Source organism: Emiliania huxleyi (assembly GCF_000372725.1).
Source record: "Emiliania huxleyi CCMP1516 unplaced genomic scaffold EMIHUscaffold_46, whole genome shotgun sequence".
NCBI classification, from domain to species: Eukaryota; Haptophyta; order Isochrysidales; family Noelaerhabdaceae; genus Emiliania; species Emiliania huxleyi.
The window spans coordinates 124564-139186 of NW_005198537.1; the positions used below are offsets into that span (position 1 = coordinate 124564).

The window sequence follows — 14623 nt, forward strand, 5'->3', positions numbered from 1 at the left end:
CGGGGGAGTCGGAGCAGACGGCATCGGCCGCCGAGGGAACGTTGGGAAGAGGCACGAGGAGGACGGCGAAGAGATTAGGAGCAGCAGGGACCCGAGGGACCATGTGGAAGACGGCTAGTGCTAGTCCCCCATATCGGGAGGACGACCCCGGCTAGTCGCCGACCACACCCACAAAGAACCCTGCACAAAGACCGCAGGGCGCAGTGCTTGCCATTTACTGGTATAGCCCACCAGAACAATCAAACACTCTACGGCCAAAACAATCAAACGGTGGTAAGATTTACCACGACTTCTGAGGCAAAATCTGACAAAAATCGGAGAAATCGGCAAAATGCGGTATTTCCCAGGTATACCGGGTATTTTGCCAATTTGGGTGAATGTGAAAAGAATTTGGCCGCAAACCAGCCTCAGACTCGGCTCAGAGCCCAAAAAATTGATGATTCCACGGAGTTTCGTATTTTACCATACCACTCCCCAGGAAGCAGGAGCTAGAATTATCAGTAAATGTGGCAAGCACTGCTCTGGCCCAGGGAGGGGACTTGCTCCTTTTTACCCATCTCCTAGTAGAGGTGTCCGCTTATTCGACGGTAATGGGGCTAATCTCGGTATCGCGGGGTGCAGGCTCCGAGGCTGCCCCAGCCATCCGCATGTTGCCGCCCCTTGCTCAAGCCTTGCAGGACCCCAACACGCAACAGCGCCACACCCAGAGGGTAAATAAACAAATAAAACGGGCACCTCTGCTAGGAGATGGGTAAAAAGGAACAGGTCCCCGCCCTGCGGTCTTTGTGCAGGGTTCTTTGTGGGTGTGGTCGGCGACTAGCCGGGGTCGTCCTCCCGATGGGGGACTAGCACTAGCCGTCTTCCACATGGTCCCTCGGGTCCCTGCTGCTCCTAATCTCGTCGTACATCCTCCTGCTGATCTCCGCAACATCCTGCTCCCTCCCTCGTCTCGCCCTGCGCGTCTGCTCCGCCTCCCCGTCGTCTGCCCTGCGTCGTCTGGCGACTGGTCTCCTCCATAGTCGGTTGAGGTCGCCGTCCTCCTCGTGCCTCTTCCCAACGTTCCCTCGGCGGCCGATGCCGTCTGCTCCGACTCCCCCGTCCCCGGGTCTGCCCTGCTCTCGTCTGCGCTAGCTTCTGCTTCGTCATCACTGATGTCCGTCCTCTTCTTTCTCCTCTTGTTGTATGCTTTGTACATCGCGTCGATTCCTTTTCGCGTGAGCACCACCCTGAAGCCCGCCCAGCAGCTGAACCGCTCCCTAAGTCGAAGGGGCATCATCAGTCTCACCCACTTCGCTCGCTGCCGACTGTCTCCGCTCCCTCCCGCTTGGGCCGCCGTCGCGGCCCTCGTTCGTCCCACTGGCTGTTGGCCTGTCCCCACGTTACCTCTGTTATCCCTCCTCCTCCGCGACTCCCTCAAGGCTGGCCGGGCCTCCTTCCACCCAGCGAAGAGCTTCCTCAGCCACTCAATGTGTTCCTCTCTCTTCATTATGCGCGCGGTAGCCTCATCGTTGAGCTGGATCCACCTCTGCACCGCTCCCGTCGCCGCCTCGGCCACGACTTGCAAGTTCCTCGTGACCCCGGCGCCAAGGTCCCTCCGGCTCTTCTCCGAGAGGTCATCTGCCAGTGCTGGCAACACCCCCCCGACAGCTGGGGCTAGTGCATCGTACCCGTCCTCATCCAGCACCCTATAGCGTGAGCCCTTCAGCGCAGCGACATGCGCTATCCTCAGCGTCTTCAGTGTATCCTTGGAGTCGGGTGCCGCCTGTGCTACTTTGCTGATCGCCGTCCCCGTCTGCGCTCGCGCTACTCTGAGGAACCATCTGGCCTGCTCCCTATTCCCCAGGCAGGCGCCGCTAAGCAAGTGCGCCATTGTCACCCTAGGCGGGTTCTCATCTTCCTCGGTCCATTGCTGCGCGGTCGCAGCGAGGTGCGTGAATGGCCGCGCTCTGTGTAGCGCGAGGCATATCCTGGCCACCTCCGCGTTGAGCTCACGGCCCTTCTCCGAGCCGAGCGGCTCTTTATCCTTGCCCATCATGACCTGCGTCCCGTTTCTGTCGGACAGCGCCCGTGTCCCGACCTCAAATTCGTCCCACCGAGGTAGGAAGCGCGTAAGCGGATCCTCCTGGAGTTCGGCGTCTCTTACCCACGCGCCGTGCCTCTGCCTGTGGGTGGGGTCTGGCTCTGGGGAGACGCTAAACTATGACGGCTGAGATGACATGCGTACCTCTATATGCGCGGGGATTGTCTGTTTTCTTCACCACGGCCTTCATTCTATCTGCCGTCGGCATGACATCCTTACTCACACGAAGAAGATCCCCTTTGGTCGCCGGCTGAGCGGCTCCCCCCGGTTACCTCCTCACGGCAGCTCCACGTGGCACGTGTCGCCGAGGGTCTCGCGGCGCAGGAGGAGGATGCGGTTCGACGCCGGGCGGGAGGGCGAGTCGAGGCGCGTGGCGACCACGTCGCGCTCGGCGGCAAACTTCTCCACCGCCGCCTCGAGGCGTGCCTCGCACTCCGCCACCGCCGCCTCTACAGCAGGCTGCACCGCCGCCCGCACAGCCGCGTCGCGGACGGCGGCGAAGGCCTGCATCGCATCCTGCAGCGCCGCCTCCCTCTCCGCCGCGGCTGCCTCCACCGCAGCCTGCGCCGCCGCCTCGGCCGCCGCCCCGCGCTCCGCAGCGAGCATGCTTGCCGCCGTCGCCAGCAGCGCCTCGTGCCGCGCGATGAGCTCCGCCTCCCGCTCCGCAGCCGCGCGCCGCTCGTCCGCCGCGCCTCGCAGCGCAGACGCGACCGCCGCCCCCGCCCCCGCAACGGCGTCGGCCAGCAGCTCCTTGAGCGCCTCAACCTCGCCCGCCGCCGTGCCCGCACCGCCGCCGGCACCGCCGCCCACGTGCAGGTGCAGATGCACTCCGCCCTCCGCTCCGCCCTCCGCTCCGCCCTCCGCTCCGCCCTCCGCTCCGCCCTCCGCCCCGCCCTCCGCCCCGTCATGCAGCTCCGCCGGCCGACGCGGCAACTCGCCGCGCGGCTCTCGACCGCCGCCGCCGCCTCCGTGCACCACCATCGGGTAGCCCCACCTCTCTCGCGCCTCCACCTCCTCGTCGGCCGCCGCGGGGGCGGGGGCAGGGGCGGGGGCGGGGGCGGGGGTGGAGGGCGGAGGCGAGCAGGAGACGCCCTTGGACCTCTGCCAGCACTCGGCCTCGGCCGCCGCCGCCGACTTGGCGGCGGCCGCCCTCGCCACCGCCGCTGCCCTCGGCGAGGGCCTGCTCCCCGGCGGTGGTGGGGCCGCAGCGGGCTCGCTGGTGACGCTGGTGAGCTGCTCAAACGCATCCGTGAGAAGCTGGAACTCGTGCGCGGCGGTCGCGCTCGGGTTCTGATCAGGGTGGCACAGCTTTGCTCGCTCGCGGAATGCGGCTCGGATCGCGGCCGCCGAGGCTCCGCGCTGCACGCCGAGCAGCTGGAACCCGTCGAGCGCCGTGATGGAGCTTGCGCGCGGGCTGCACGCGCCGTTCGGCCGGGCGGGGCAAGTCCAGGAGGTCGCGTGCAGGAAGACTAGCATCATGGCTGGTGTAGTTGGCCAACTGGGCCAGGAAAAAGTTGGAGGGAGCTACGACCTCGGATGTGATGACATTTAGCTGGTTTTCTCCCTTTTATTGATATCTTACTACCTACCTGATATTGAGTAGCGTCCACCCATACCGCGTTGGTGTCCAGTCCGAGCCTGGCTGTTCTTCACCTTACTACCTACCTACCTAGGAGGGTAAGGAACAGGGGGGGCGGGGGGAGACCAACAGGGAGGGGGGGGCTTCTTGAGCTTCATCTTCAAAGAAGAAATCGACCGCCGCGCAAAAAACCCCTGTTAGAGTGCCTCCTGATTGATTCCTCCTCCTGTACTGAAAAAGAAAATTAGAAAACAATGCGAGCACTCTGGCGTGACAGGCCTGAAGCACCTGGACACACACACACACACAGATGCCGCTCAGCTGGTGCGTTGTGATGGCGGACTCGCGCCCGTACGCCACGTCGCAGCCCCTGCAGGACTGGCAGCAGGTCGCCCGTGTCAACGAGCACTATGCGAGGATCCATGGCTACGGCTTTGCGTACTCGCAAGTCGGCGCCGGCGTCAGCTGGGACGGCAAGCCAAAGGACGCGCCATTTTGCGTGCACCCGGATCGCGGTTCGCGGTCCGCCGCCTGGTGCAAGATTCCTGCCATCGCCCGCGTCCTCCTCCACGGCGTCGGCGGCCGGCCGTGCAAACGGGCAATGTTCATCGACTCGGATGCAGTCGTGACCAACCTCACGATGAGCATCGACGACTACCTCGACCGTGCGCGCGCGATCGGCGACGAGGCGCTCGCAGGCGACGAGGGCTCCTCGCCATGGTCCGTCCTCCTCTCGAACAACTATTGGTTCAACCCCGACGGTCCCTGCACCGGCCTCCTCTACGTGGATGGCAGCAACGGCGGCTGCGGCATCCTGCGCTCCTGGTGGGACGCCCGCTCGGATGCCACGAACCAGCGGCACCCGTGGGAGCAGGCCCCGCTCGCAGACGGGTATCGCTTCCGCCGCGAGCTCGGCGACCGTCTGCGTGTCCTCTCCACCAGCCGCAACTGGCTACAGTCGCTGCCGGCGGCCGCCAACGAGCCCTCTGACCCCTTTGTTCTTCATGGCGTCAAGGCCAGCTACGGCCCGCGGTACGGCCGCATCCTCGCCGCGCTCCTCGAAGCGGCCGCCTCCATTGGGCCCACCGTAGCCAGCCAGCCCGCCGTCGAGTTCTCACGTCTCAACGCGACGTTCGCCGAGCGGCTCTTCGCCTCCAGCGCCGCAGCCCGCTGCCAGCCAGCCCTGCCACGGGAGGGCCTCGAGGCGGCCGGCGACCGGGGCATCTTTGCCTCGGGCTCACCGGTGACGACGCAGTCGAGGGCACTGCCGCCCTCGCACACGCACCCCAATGGCAGCGCCGTGGCGGAGGGCGGCCGGCGCGCCTGCTGGGCGCCCGCGTGGGGCCTCGCGGCGGCGGCGGCGGCGGGTGAGTACACCTGCGCGCCCCACTGCGAGGCGTGGACTTGCTGGCGCGCCCACTTCGAGGACCTGCGCCGCCGCGCCGCCCACGACGCGCTTCCGGCGCCGCTCTCCGCCGCGAGGGCGCTAATCTATTCGGGCGCCAGCCACCGCGCCGCCGGCCGCGCCGCGCTCGCAAAGCTGGTGGACGGCTGCTGGTGCGGCATGGGCAACGCCCTCGTGATGGATAGTTCGGCCCACTTTGCAAAGCCTCGGCCGGGCAAGTCGCCCGTGGGACTCTGGAACCCGGCCTACTTTGACGGCGCGAGCGACTATGCGAGCCACTGGGCGCAGGTGGCGCCGCACCTAGAGGAGCACCTCGCCTCGAGGTACGCCCTCTTCGCCGACCCCTCGTACCGCGGAGTGACCGCCGTCCACTTGCGCTGCTCGGACGTCCCCTTCAAGCGCATGCCCATGTACCACCTACCCACGCCTAGCTACTGGGCGTGGGTGCGGCGGGAGCTGCACGCTGCCGGCGCGCCCCGCCGCGTGGTTGTGTTCAACTCGACAAGCTGGGGAGGGCCCAAGGCGGAGGAGAGCGCGGCGTGCGAGGCGTACGCGGCGGGCGTCGCCGCTTTCCTGCGCGCCTCGGGCATGGACGTGTCGCACGCGCCGGAGGGCATGAGCGAGTACGAGACGCTGGAGGCGCTGCTCGGCGCCTCTGCCGTGGTGGCGGGGATGCCGAGCTCCTTCTCCTTTCTTCCGGGCGTGGCGAAGGCGGCGCGCGGCGCGCCGTACCTCACACCGCTCTTCTATGCCGAGCTTCCCCTGCTGCGTCAGTGGGTCGACAAGAAGCGGCGGGCCGCCGGCCTTGGGCCCAACGAGACGGTGCCCAACTTGGGCGTCGACGTGAGGCACGAGGTGCAGCCCGGGCTGGTCCAGCGAGTGCCTTGGTCAATGTACCCAAAGCCGCCGGTGCTACACGCGCACGTCGAGTCGTACGTCGAGCGGCTGCACTGCATAGCGGCAAGGCTTGCCGCCCGCCCGCCCCACGCGGCGAGCTGTGTCCTGTGAGGCTGAGGGCGTCCACGACGAGCGAGAGTCCAGGTGCGGTGAAGTGAGCTGAATCACCCCTGAGCGGAGCTGATTGATTGCGCCACACTCTACGGTATAGATTTTGGCGCACGGCCATTGAGCGAATTGTGGTCCGACACTTGTGGGTCCGACACGGCGACACCCACTAGGTCTAGGACACCCGAGGTGTTTTCTCTGGACATTTTGCCCCGCTCTCTCTCGAGCCGTTATGAGGTGGGACGTGTGTTTTGCGCGCGTGCGATGTGCTTTAATACCGCTCGTAGTACACTTACTCTATTTACATTGACTCCCCCCAGCTACACATACTATGCCGGATTGGGTGCCTCCCCTATCCCACTGCGGATCGCCGCTGTTTGAACACAGGGCAGAGACCAGAGAGTCTGCGCCACTGGGGCCCCTGAGCCTCTTCGAGCGCAGGCTTGGGTCCTGTTCCGCACTCGTCGCATGCGTTGCAGTTGATGCAGTGACGGTCGCTCGGGCGCAGGCAAGTCGGGAAGCTGCAGGATCAAGGCGTGCAGGTGCGAGTGCGTGGGCGGCGCCAACGACTTACTGCGTGTGACATCCGACCACATTCGAGCAATGTCTCGCTCGGAGTCCTCTGTGTTTGTGCACTCGGTAGTGTCCAGGAGCGCGAGGTCTTCGGCCCGGACGCGCCTCTCCCTCGAAGAATTCTCGCTGCTGTTCGGCGCCTCGTCGGCACTGCCATCGTCGCTGTCTAGCCTCGAGGAACGCAAAGAGACGGCTGGTGTAGCTGCTGGCGCTTTGGTAGGCGATCTGCCCAGCCACCAGCTGAGGGCAGATCTGAGCATGGTCGGGCTCCTGCGTCCTGATTTCAGTCGGCACCACCTGCGTTGGCTCCGGTTGGTCCTGGTACTCAGTACAGGCAGTACAGGACGCGTACAGGTCGGTGTACAGGACCAAAAAACGCCTTTTGGGTGTTTGCATCTTAACGCCACACAGCTCTGTCAGTGTGCCCGTGATAGTGAGAGACTGCCAGTGAGAAGCCGGAGGAAGGTCGCTAGTCGAGAAATCGCCAGTGGAATAGGGAGTCCACCGTGCTGCGAACCTGTCGCTGTCCCTTTTTTTTGTCAGTAGCAGGAGAACTAGGAGAGCGCAACCAGTAGGAGGCCCGCGCCTGCCCCCGTGCCGCCGGGTGCAACTTTGTCCTATACGAGAGGGGAATCCCTGGGACCCTGTCGTGTGTGGGTGAACCCTGCCCAGCCCCCCTCCGTGTCGCGATGCGCCCCCCGCTCCCGTTCCCCTGTGTCCCTGATCGTCCTTACAAGATCCTGCTCGCGCAGGTGGGGACCCTGTCCTTCTCCCACCCCTTGTTTGGTGTGTCCGTTTTATTTATTTATTTATGCCACACAGCTCACCGGACGAGGCAGACGAGAGCGACGCGACAGAGGAAGAAGAGACAACAGGAGGAAGAACGACGAGAGTGGGACGACCGCGAGGTGGCATGAAGGTTGCAGCGAGAATCGGGGCCGACCGAGCGTTTTTTCTGGATGAGTGGGGGGCCGAGCCGCCTCGGGGTGGCGGGCGGCGGGCGTTTTGAAAAACAGAAAACAGAAAACAGACGGGGGCCCCAGGGCCCCCACTACGATTAGACACACGCACCTGGCTCCTGGCGTCCTGGGACAACACAAGGGGGGGGCGAGAATCGCAGCATGCAGAGTTCAGCGGAGGGGGGGGGGGGGGGGCGACGTCCCGACACGGCAGCTTGGAGCTGACCCCAGGAGAGAGAGAGAGAACAGTGATGGCGCCCCCATATGACCGTAGACAGAAATAACGAGCCGACAGCGATGCAGCGGCAGCGAAGGCGGCGAGGAGGGCCCGCTGCAGAGCTCCGCTGTTTGGGGTCACTCACACCCGCACACGAGGTAGGCGGCGCGCAGCGCCGCTCTCGCAGGCTGTTTGTGACGGTTTCTGGGTTTTGTTTTTTGTTTTCAGTCTAGGGGGCCCGACCCCCTCAGAGGCGGTGGGCGGGCGCCCACTCACCCAGAGATCAAAAACGCTCTCGGCCCGGCGAGGGACTGACTGCGAACGAAGGGAGATAGAAAGAGGCAGACGCCCAAGGGTTAGGGTGGGCGACGGCTAGCACCACACTCCTCTCCTTATTAAAATCTCTGTGTGGTGGCGGCGTGCCGTCCTCCCATCCCTCCCTTGGGTTGTGTGTTTTCTTTCTTTCTTTTAGCTCACAAGACGTATCTAGGCGCTGCGCGGCTCCTCAGGATTTCGAGGGGGGGTAAGACGACGGAGCAGTGTGTGGACTCACCAAACGAGAGGCTCTACCTTCCTTGGTGCTTGGAGCACTTGTGTGGACAGCACGTAGTGCAGTCATTAGCCGCACGCCCAGGGCCACCGGGGACTTTATTTCTTCGTTGCAACCACAGTCCTTCCTGTGTAGAGAGAGAGAGAGAGAGAGAGAGAGATTTTAGAAAACCAACAAGAAATCATCTTCTATCACCATTCTTCTACCCCCACGACTCGGAACGCGAATGTGACAGGACCATCGGGTCCTTCACGCTTCAGCCACCAAAGTGAGATCACCCGAGAGCAGCTGAGCCTGCCTCTGGCCTCGCCTCCCTTCTCCTTCAGGCATTCGTGGCATCCTATGGGTCGTCCAGAGTATCGACCTCTGGCGAGTCAGCCGGTCACTTGATGACCCCCATGAAGTACAGCGATCGCCATCTCGCTGGCCTCTCCGCAGGCCCCCCCGACCGCGTCGAACTCATCGGCGCGGGCTCTCTCGGCTACGGGACCGGCCCCAGCTTCGGCTGAGGGCTGACAAGCTGCCGAGCCCAAATCACTAGGTTTTCCGGCAAACAAAAAGGAAAACATATGGTCCCCAGCACTTTGCGTTTCCGGAAATTTCCAGGGAAAACAGAGGGCGTTTGGTGCTCCATTCTGGAAACTCGCGAGTTTCCCTCTGGTTTCCCAGTGTGACGCCGCGCGAGCGACGCTCCGAGATCGCCCGAGACAGCGCGGCGCGGCGGTGGGTGAGGTGGGGTGGGGTAGAGTGGCGTGGCGTGGAGCTCCGAGATTGCGCGAGACAGCGCGGCGCGGCGGTGGGTGAGGTGGGGTGGGGTGGAGTGGCGTGGCGTGGAGCTCCGAGATTGCGCGAGATTGCGCGGGGTGGATGGGTTGGGAGCGAGGGGGCGGAAGTGTTCAGTGCGGTAGATGGCGAGCTCGGGGCGCAAGAGGTGGCCTGTGAGCCATCCGGCTTACATTTACCCTGCGTTCTCGCACATGGAGTGCGAGGTATCTCGACTTGCAATCCCAAGCTGTCACTCCCCTTTCTCCCGGCCGAGGTGGGGCGCGCGCGGGGGCGGCGGGTGTGCGGCGGGTGTGCGGGATGTCTGTGGGCCCGAGAGCGATATGCCATATGTCCGCCTTGCGTTTGTTTCATAACATCGAAGGCTAAGCTCAAAGAGAAAAGGGAAAGGAAAACAGACTGGGTGCGAGAGGCAAACCTCGGACAGCCCAACAGATCACCCTTTGGGGAGGGTTGACATCGCACAAATTTGATCGGAAAACTTCTTTTTTATTGTGAAAAGTGTGAAGAGAGGGGGAAACCTGCAGGATAGACCTACCCACTATCCCTTACCCCGCAAAAACTCGAACCCGGGCTGACCAGCCTGTCGCCCCGCCCGTCGCCGACCCGCCCGTCGCCGAGCAACCCCGATGCTCGACGCGCCGCTCCTCAGCGAGCCGCAGGCGAGAAGTCGCCGCGTCTGGATCGCCTCGCTCTGTCGCTCCATCGGCCTGACTCAAGTCCTGACCGGCACAGTCGGCCTCGCCGGGCCGTTGTGCGGTATGATGGACGCGCCAACGCTGGTTGTCTTTGTCGTTAACGCGGTAGCGCTTCTCGTGCTCTCTGAGCAGCTCGCGGCAGCGGCGCTGCGCCTGGCCTCCCTTGCTGGAGACACCTACGGAGGACTCGTGACTGCGACGCTCTCCAACTCGGTCGAGTTCCTAATCGCGGTGCTCGCGCTGCGGAAGCAGATGCTGCGATTCGTGCAGGTGACTCTGCTCGGCTCGGTCCTGTTCGGAAGCCTGCTCGTGCCGGGCGTCTCCTTCATCGCTCGCGGGATCAAGCACCTCTCCCACCTCAAGCAGAAGCACAACAAACACGCCGCAGGGATGCACTCGATGGTGCTGCTGCTCGCCGCCTTCTCGTACGGCGCGCACAACGCAGCGCCGCCGCCGCCGCCACCCTCGCCACCCTCGCCGCCGCCACCCTCGCCGCACACCACCATCGCCAGCCTCCAACCCACGTCCTCAGGCGTGCCCGCCGCGTACAACGCGACCTCCGCCGCCTACGGCCGCTGCCGCACCTACTGCTACGAGAAGCACATGCTGCCTCTCTCGCGTCTCGTCGCTGCGGTGCTGCTGCCGTGCTACGCGCTGATGCTCGTCTGGTCGACAGTCACGCACGCGGAGCTGCTGCGGCGGAAGCGGGAGAGCGTGCGCTTCTCCGAGGAGTCGCAGGCGCGGCGCGCGGCTGCTCCGTCCTCGCCCCACCCCCCGCCCTGCTGACCGCCGACCCCGAGCACCACCGTCCTCCCCCCACCCCGCAGCCACACCACCTCTCTCCGCTCCTCGAGGAGGCGGAGGAGGAGGAGGCGGACGTCGCCCTGCCGTCGGCGGTGGCGGGAGAGGCACGTCGCACCGTCTCCAGAGGCGGCGGCGGCGCCTCCTCGGCCCGTCCCGCGGAGGCGAGGCACGTCGTGCCGCGTAGGAGAGCCTCCGGGAGCGGAGGCGGGTGGCGCACGTCTCCGACGCCTCCTCGCAGCGGGACGAGCCCCACTCGGTGGCGCGCGCGTGCGCCGTCGCCCTCGGGCTCACCGCGTGGATCGGCGCGGGATCGCTTTCCTGAGACGCGCCTCCTCTCAAGACGCCTCCCAAGACGCTCCTCTCGAGACACGCCTCCCAGACACGCCTCCCCGTACCCAGACACGCCTCCCGAGGCTCTTCCGAGGCGGCGAGGAGGCGTGCCGGTGGACCAGCCCTCGGACCCGCCCGCCACTCGTTCGCCTCAGGCGTCTGCGCGGAGCAGCTCCTCGCCACTGTCGACCCGGCGGCGGCGGCGCTCGGCGTGACACGCCACTTCGTCGCCCTCGTCATCATCCCGCTCGTCGGCAACGTCGACACGCTCCTCGCTGCCACAAAGTGCGCCCTGCTCGGAAACACGGAGCTCGCGCTCGCGCTCGGGGTGGGGTCCGCAATCCAGGCGCACGCGAGGTGTACACCTCCGAGACGCCTCCGACCCACCCCCGAAGCACTCCCCGAGGCTCGCCTGAGCTCCCCTCGTGCGTGCGCACACCTCGCCGCCGAGGAGAGCCCCGCCCGCGCGACGCTCCCCGCCACGGCCCGCAGGTTGCGATGGGCGTGCTCCCGCTGCTGGTGCTGCTCTGCTGGGCGGTGCTGCGGCTGCCCCTCACCGTCGACCTCCGCTCCTTCGAGGCGGCCGTCCTCGTCCTCTCGACCCTGGTCGCCACCGCAGTCGTGCGGCGCGCGCGCTCCACCTACCTCGAGGGCGTGCTGCTGCTCGGCGCCTACTGCATCGTCGCAATCTCGTACCTCTTCCGCTCCCGCGAGGAGGTGCGCGACGTTGCGACCCGCGCCCTAGTTTCTCTCACGCGCACGGAGCGTAGGCGCTTCCCGCTGCGCGCTGGCCAGCCAGCTTCAACTCAGCGCCTCTCGCTTGGCCTCAGGACGAGCTGGCGGAGCTGGCCGGCGAGGGGCCGCAGCTCGGCTGCGAGTGCGACAGCCCGTGCTGCGCGGGCCAGGGTGCACCGCACGGGGGGCAGACGTACGGAGGAGACTGAGAGAGCTGAGGTGAGGAGCTGTGTGGACTGTGGTGATTACGTATTCACCCCATTCTCCATTCATCACCAGCTGAGGCTTGTCTCGAGCCGGCTGAGAGAGGCCCCAGGGAGGACTGGTGGGACACGTGACATGCCTGAGTAGAATATGCTTACTAATATCCTAGCCCTACTGGACATGCACGCAGGGGGTAGCGAGCCGTACTCCGGGGTCACGTAGGCCGGGGACCTCAGGCTCTGGAAACCCTCGAGACGCGCGGTGAGACCACTCCGCACTCGCTCACAAACATGGGCACAGGACACACGCTGGAGACACGCGAGACACGACTTTGGACACACCAGAAGGAGCGCGCCGCCGCGCGCAGTGACGAGCGCAACGGGCCGAGCGCGGGCCACAAAGTGAGTGACTTTAGGGAGGGAATGCGGAGAGGAAGGACTCGAAGGAGTCTCCGCATCCAAGGAACTTGGAGATGTGTGCATCCGGCGTGTCCTCCTTCTCAGGGACCCCGGGGCTCGGCGCATCATTGGAGCAGAAAGCTCGGCGCGGAAGGTGGAGCTCCTCGAGCTCTCTCAGGATGGATTCGAGCTCTCTGGATTCGAGGATGCGCGGGACGTCTCGCAGGCGTCCCGGCGGCAGCGGTGGAAGGTGGGAGCTGAGAGCAAAGAGCGAGAGTGGTAACATGGAGTCGTATATGTACGGCGGGTGACTCGCGGCAATCAGGCAGCAGCGGCGCGAAAGGACTTGATGAGGGTTGGGGTGTTTCTTTTTTTGAAGGTATGTTTACCCCAAATTGATCCTATTCTGACTGGGTTGTAACAAAGTTTGAACCACACGCACAGCGCGAGGCCTTGCGCCCCATGCGGTACGGGACCGTGAAACCCATCGCCTGGGGGTGCTAGGACACCGAGAGACATGATCCAGAAGTGCCAGGCACACCCACAGTGGTCAACACGAGAACGCCGAAATCGTGACCTCGGAACGCGGTCACGGCAAATCTGACTAATCTGTAACAACCGTTAATACGGATAGCTCACGCTGGCGCATGGCCTCGCCGCTGCTACCCTCCCGACCTCAGGTGAGCAGACAAGATCCCCTGAGCTGCCGGCGCTCTCTGATCGCCCGGATCGCAACGGCCGTGGCAAAACTGCGAGCTCCGAGGACGTGTGTGGCGCCGAGTGCGTCTGGCACCGGCCACGGAAGCTCGCACTCGGCCGCACGCGATAGTGCTGCCGCGAGAGCGCCTGCCAGGTACGACATGTCTCGTGTAGACTCCTCCTGGGTCATGGTCGGTCATATGCAGGACGGCCAGAGTCGCCCACATCGCCTACGCGGTCCCGAGTGTGGTCAGGCTGATACACCGCGACTCAACGGTTGAGTGCGGCCAGCGCACACAAAAGTCGTCGACTGCGGCCTGGCGCGGTGATCATAGGTGCTGGAGACCAGGCAGTATGAGCCTGTAACCTGGGCACGCATGAACTCAGTACCTACATTCGCAGAGGCCCGGCAAGGATGGGATCTAGTAGAGTGATTGCGCACTGAGACCGTGCTCCGTGGGTCGCTGGAATGACCTGAAAGGCATCCTCAGTGCCGCTGCTCGACTCTCCAGTGTCACAGCCGATGCCTGTGACCTGGTCACCGCCGATGCCTGTGACCTGGTCACCGCCGCACGCAGGTTGAGATCCGCGCCTGCTTCATTTATTTGTTCGCCTGTATTTGCAAATACGGAGGCGCAAATCGACGCTTAGGCCTTAGCCGACGCCGGAATTTTCAGAAAAAGAAAATTTCCGCCGAAAATCACGATGTCAACCCTCCCCAAGTGGGTGATCTGGTGCTTGTATGGCCTTGAGAGTGGCCTGCCATGTCCACAGGAAAGGACTATGGTTGCAGGAGAGTACCACCAGCCATCACTTTAGTTGGTATAGTACCCCACCTTCACCCCGCCAGTGATTTCTTTTTTAGCTTCCCATAAGTAGGGTAGGTAGGTAGGTAGGTAGGGTAGGTAGGGGCAGGGCAGGGGCCGGCCAGGTTTTTCCAGAATATCATCATGCTGTCCGCCCAAGCAAAAATAAAATACACCTGGTAGGTAGGTAGGTAGGTAGAAAGGTGAAGAACAGCCAGGCTCGGACTGGACACCAACGCGGTATGGGTGGACGCGAGACAGATGATGACGACACGCACGAGCGACACACAGACACAAACAAGCTCACAAGACACACAGCCAGCTGGCTGCCACACACCCTGAGTCGGCGTACACATAACTCAGGGCCACATTCTTCCTGTCGCCCCCCCCAGCACTCCAAGGTGCCAAGAGAAACAAACAAGGGCACATCATCACAACAGACGACAGGAGTAACATGCGAGGCTAGAGCAGCTTGCTCCACCTCTAGCAATCTCGCCGGCCGGCGAGCCACGGACGAGACCGTGTGTGGGGTCTAGTGAGGTGTCTATGGACGCCCTCCTCAGAGGCTAGCTGCCTACTGCTAGCCCTATCTCGCACTCACGGGCAGTGACAATTATCAATGGGTGAGTGTTTGCGAGCAGAGGCGCGTGGGCTAAATCTAGGCCGCACGTCGTGGCACTATGACGAAGTTAGACCTGCGGCCGCTGCGGCAGCGCGCCCGCCCCAGGCTCGACGGGGCGCGCGTGTTAGCGAGAAAGTTGCGGGTGGAGCCATGCCCGACTTTTCGAAGGTGAGGCC

The 14623-nt window shown here is 64.3% G+C and overlaps 3 protein-coding genes across 3 annotated transcripts; 1 reads left to right on the forward strand and 2 right to left on the reverse strand.

The window, feature by feature from the left end:
• Positions 1–280: 280 nt before the first annotated feature.
• EMIHUDRAFT_210882 (hypothetical protein) lies at positions 281–2035 on the reverse strand (the record flags this gene model as incomplete). Its single annotated transcript, XM_005768316.1, has 5 exons — positions 281–292; positions 540–560; positions 867–987; positions 1059–1256; positions 1440–2035. 5 exons carry the CDS (start codon positions 2033–2035, stop codon positions 281–283), a joined length of 948 nt encoding a protein of 315 aa, XP_005768373.1.
• Positions 2036–9780: 7745 nt separating this feature from the next.
• On the forward strand, positions 9781–11927 carry EMIHUDRAFT_103021 (hypothetical protein; the record flags this gene model as incomplete). The annotated part of the gene is made up of 5 exons (XM_005768317.1): positions 9781–10563; positions 10704–10920; positions 11139–11311; positions 11476–11700; positions 11814–11927. The coding sequence occupies 5 exons, from the start codon at positions 9781–9783 to the stop codon at positions 11925–11927; spliced, it is 1512 nt and encodes a 503-aa protein (XP_005768374.1).
• Positions 11928–12063: 136 nt separating this feature from the next.
• Positions 12064–12639, reverse strand: EMIHUDRAFT_356198 (hypothetical protein). Its single transcript, XM_005768318.1, is given in 2 exon segments — positions 12064–12115; positions 12126–12639. 1 exon segment carries the CDS (start codon positions 12604–12606, stop codon positions 12334–12336), a length of 273 nt encoding a protein of 90 aa, XP_005768375.1. The 5' UTR covers positions 12607–12639; the 3' UTR covers positions 12064–12115; positions 12126–12333.
• Positions 12640–14623: the final 1984 nt, after the last annotated feature.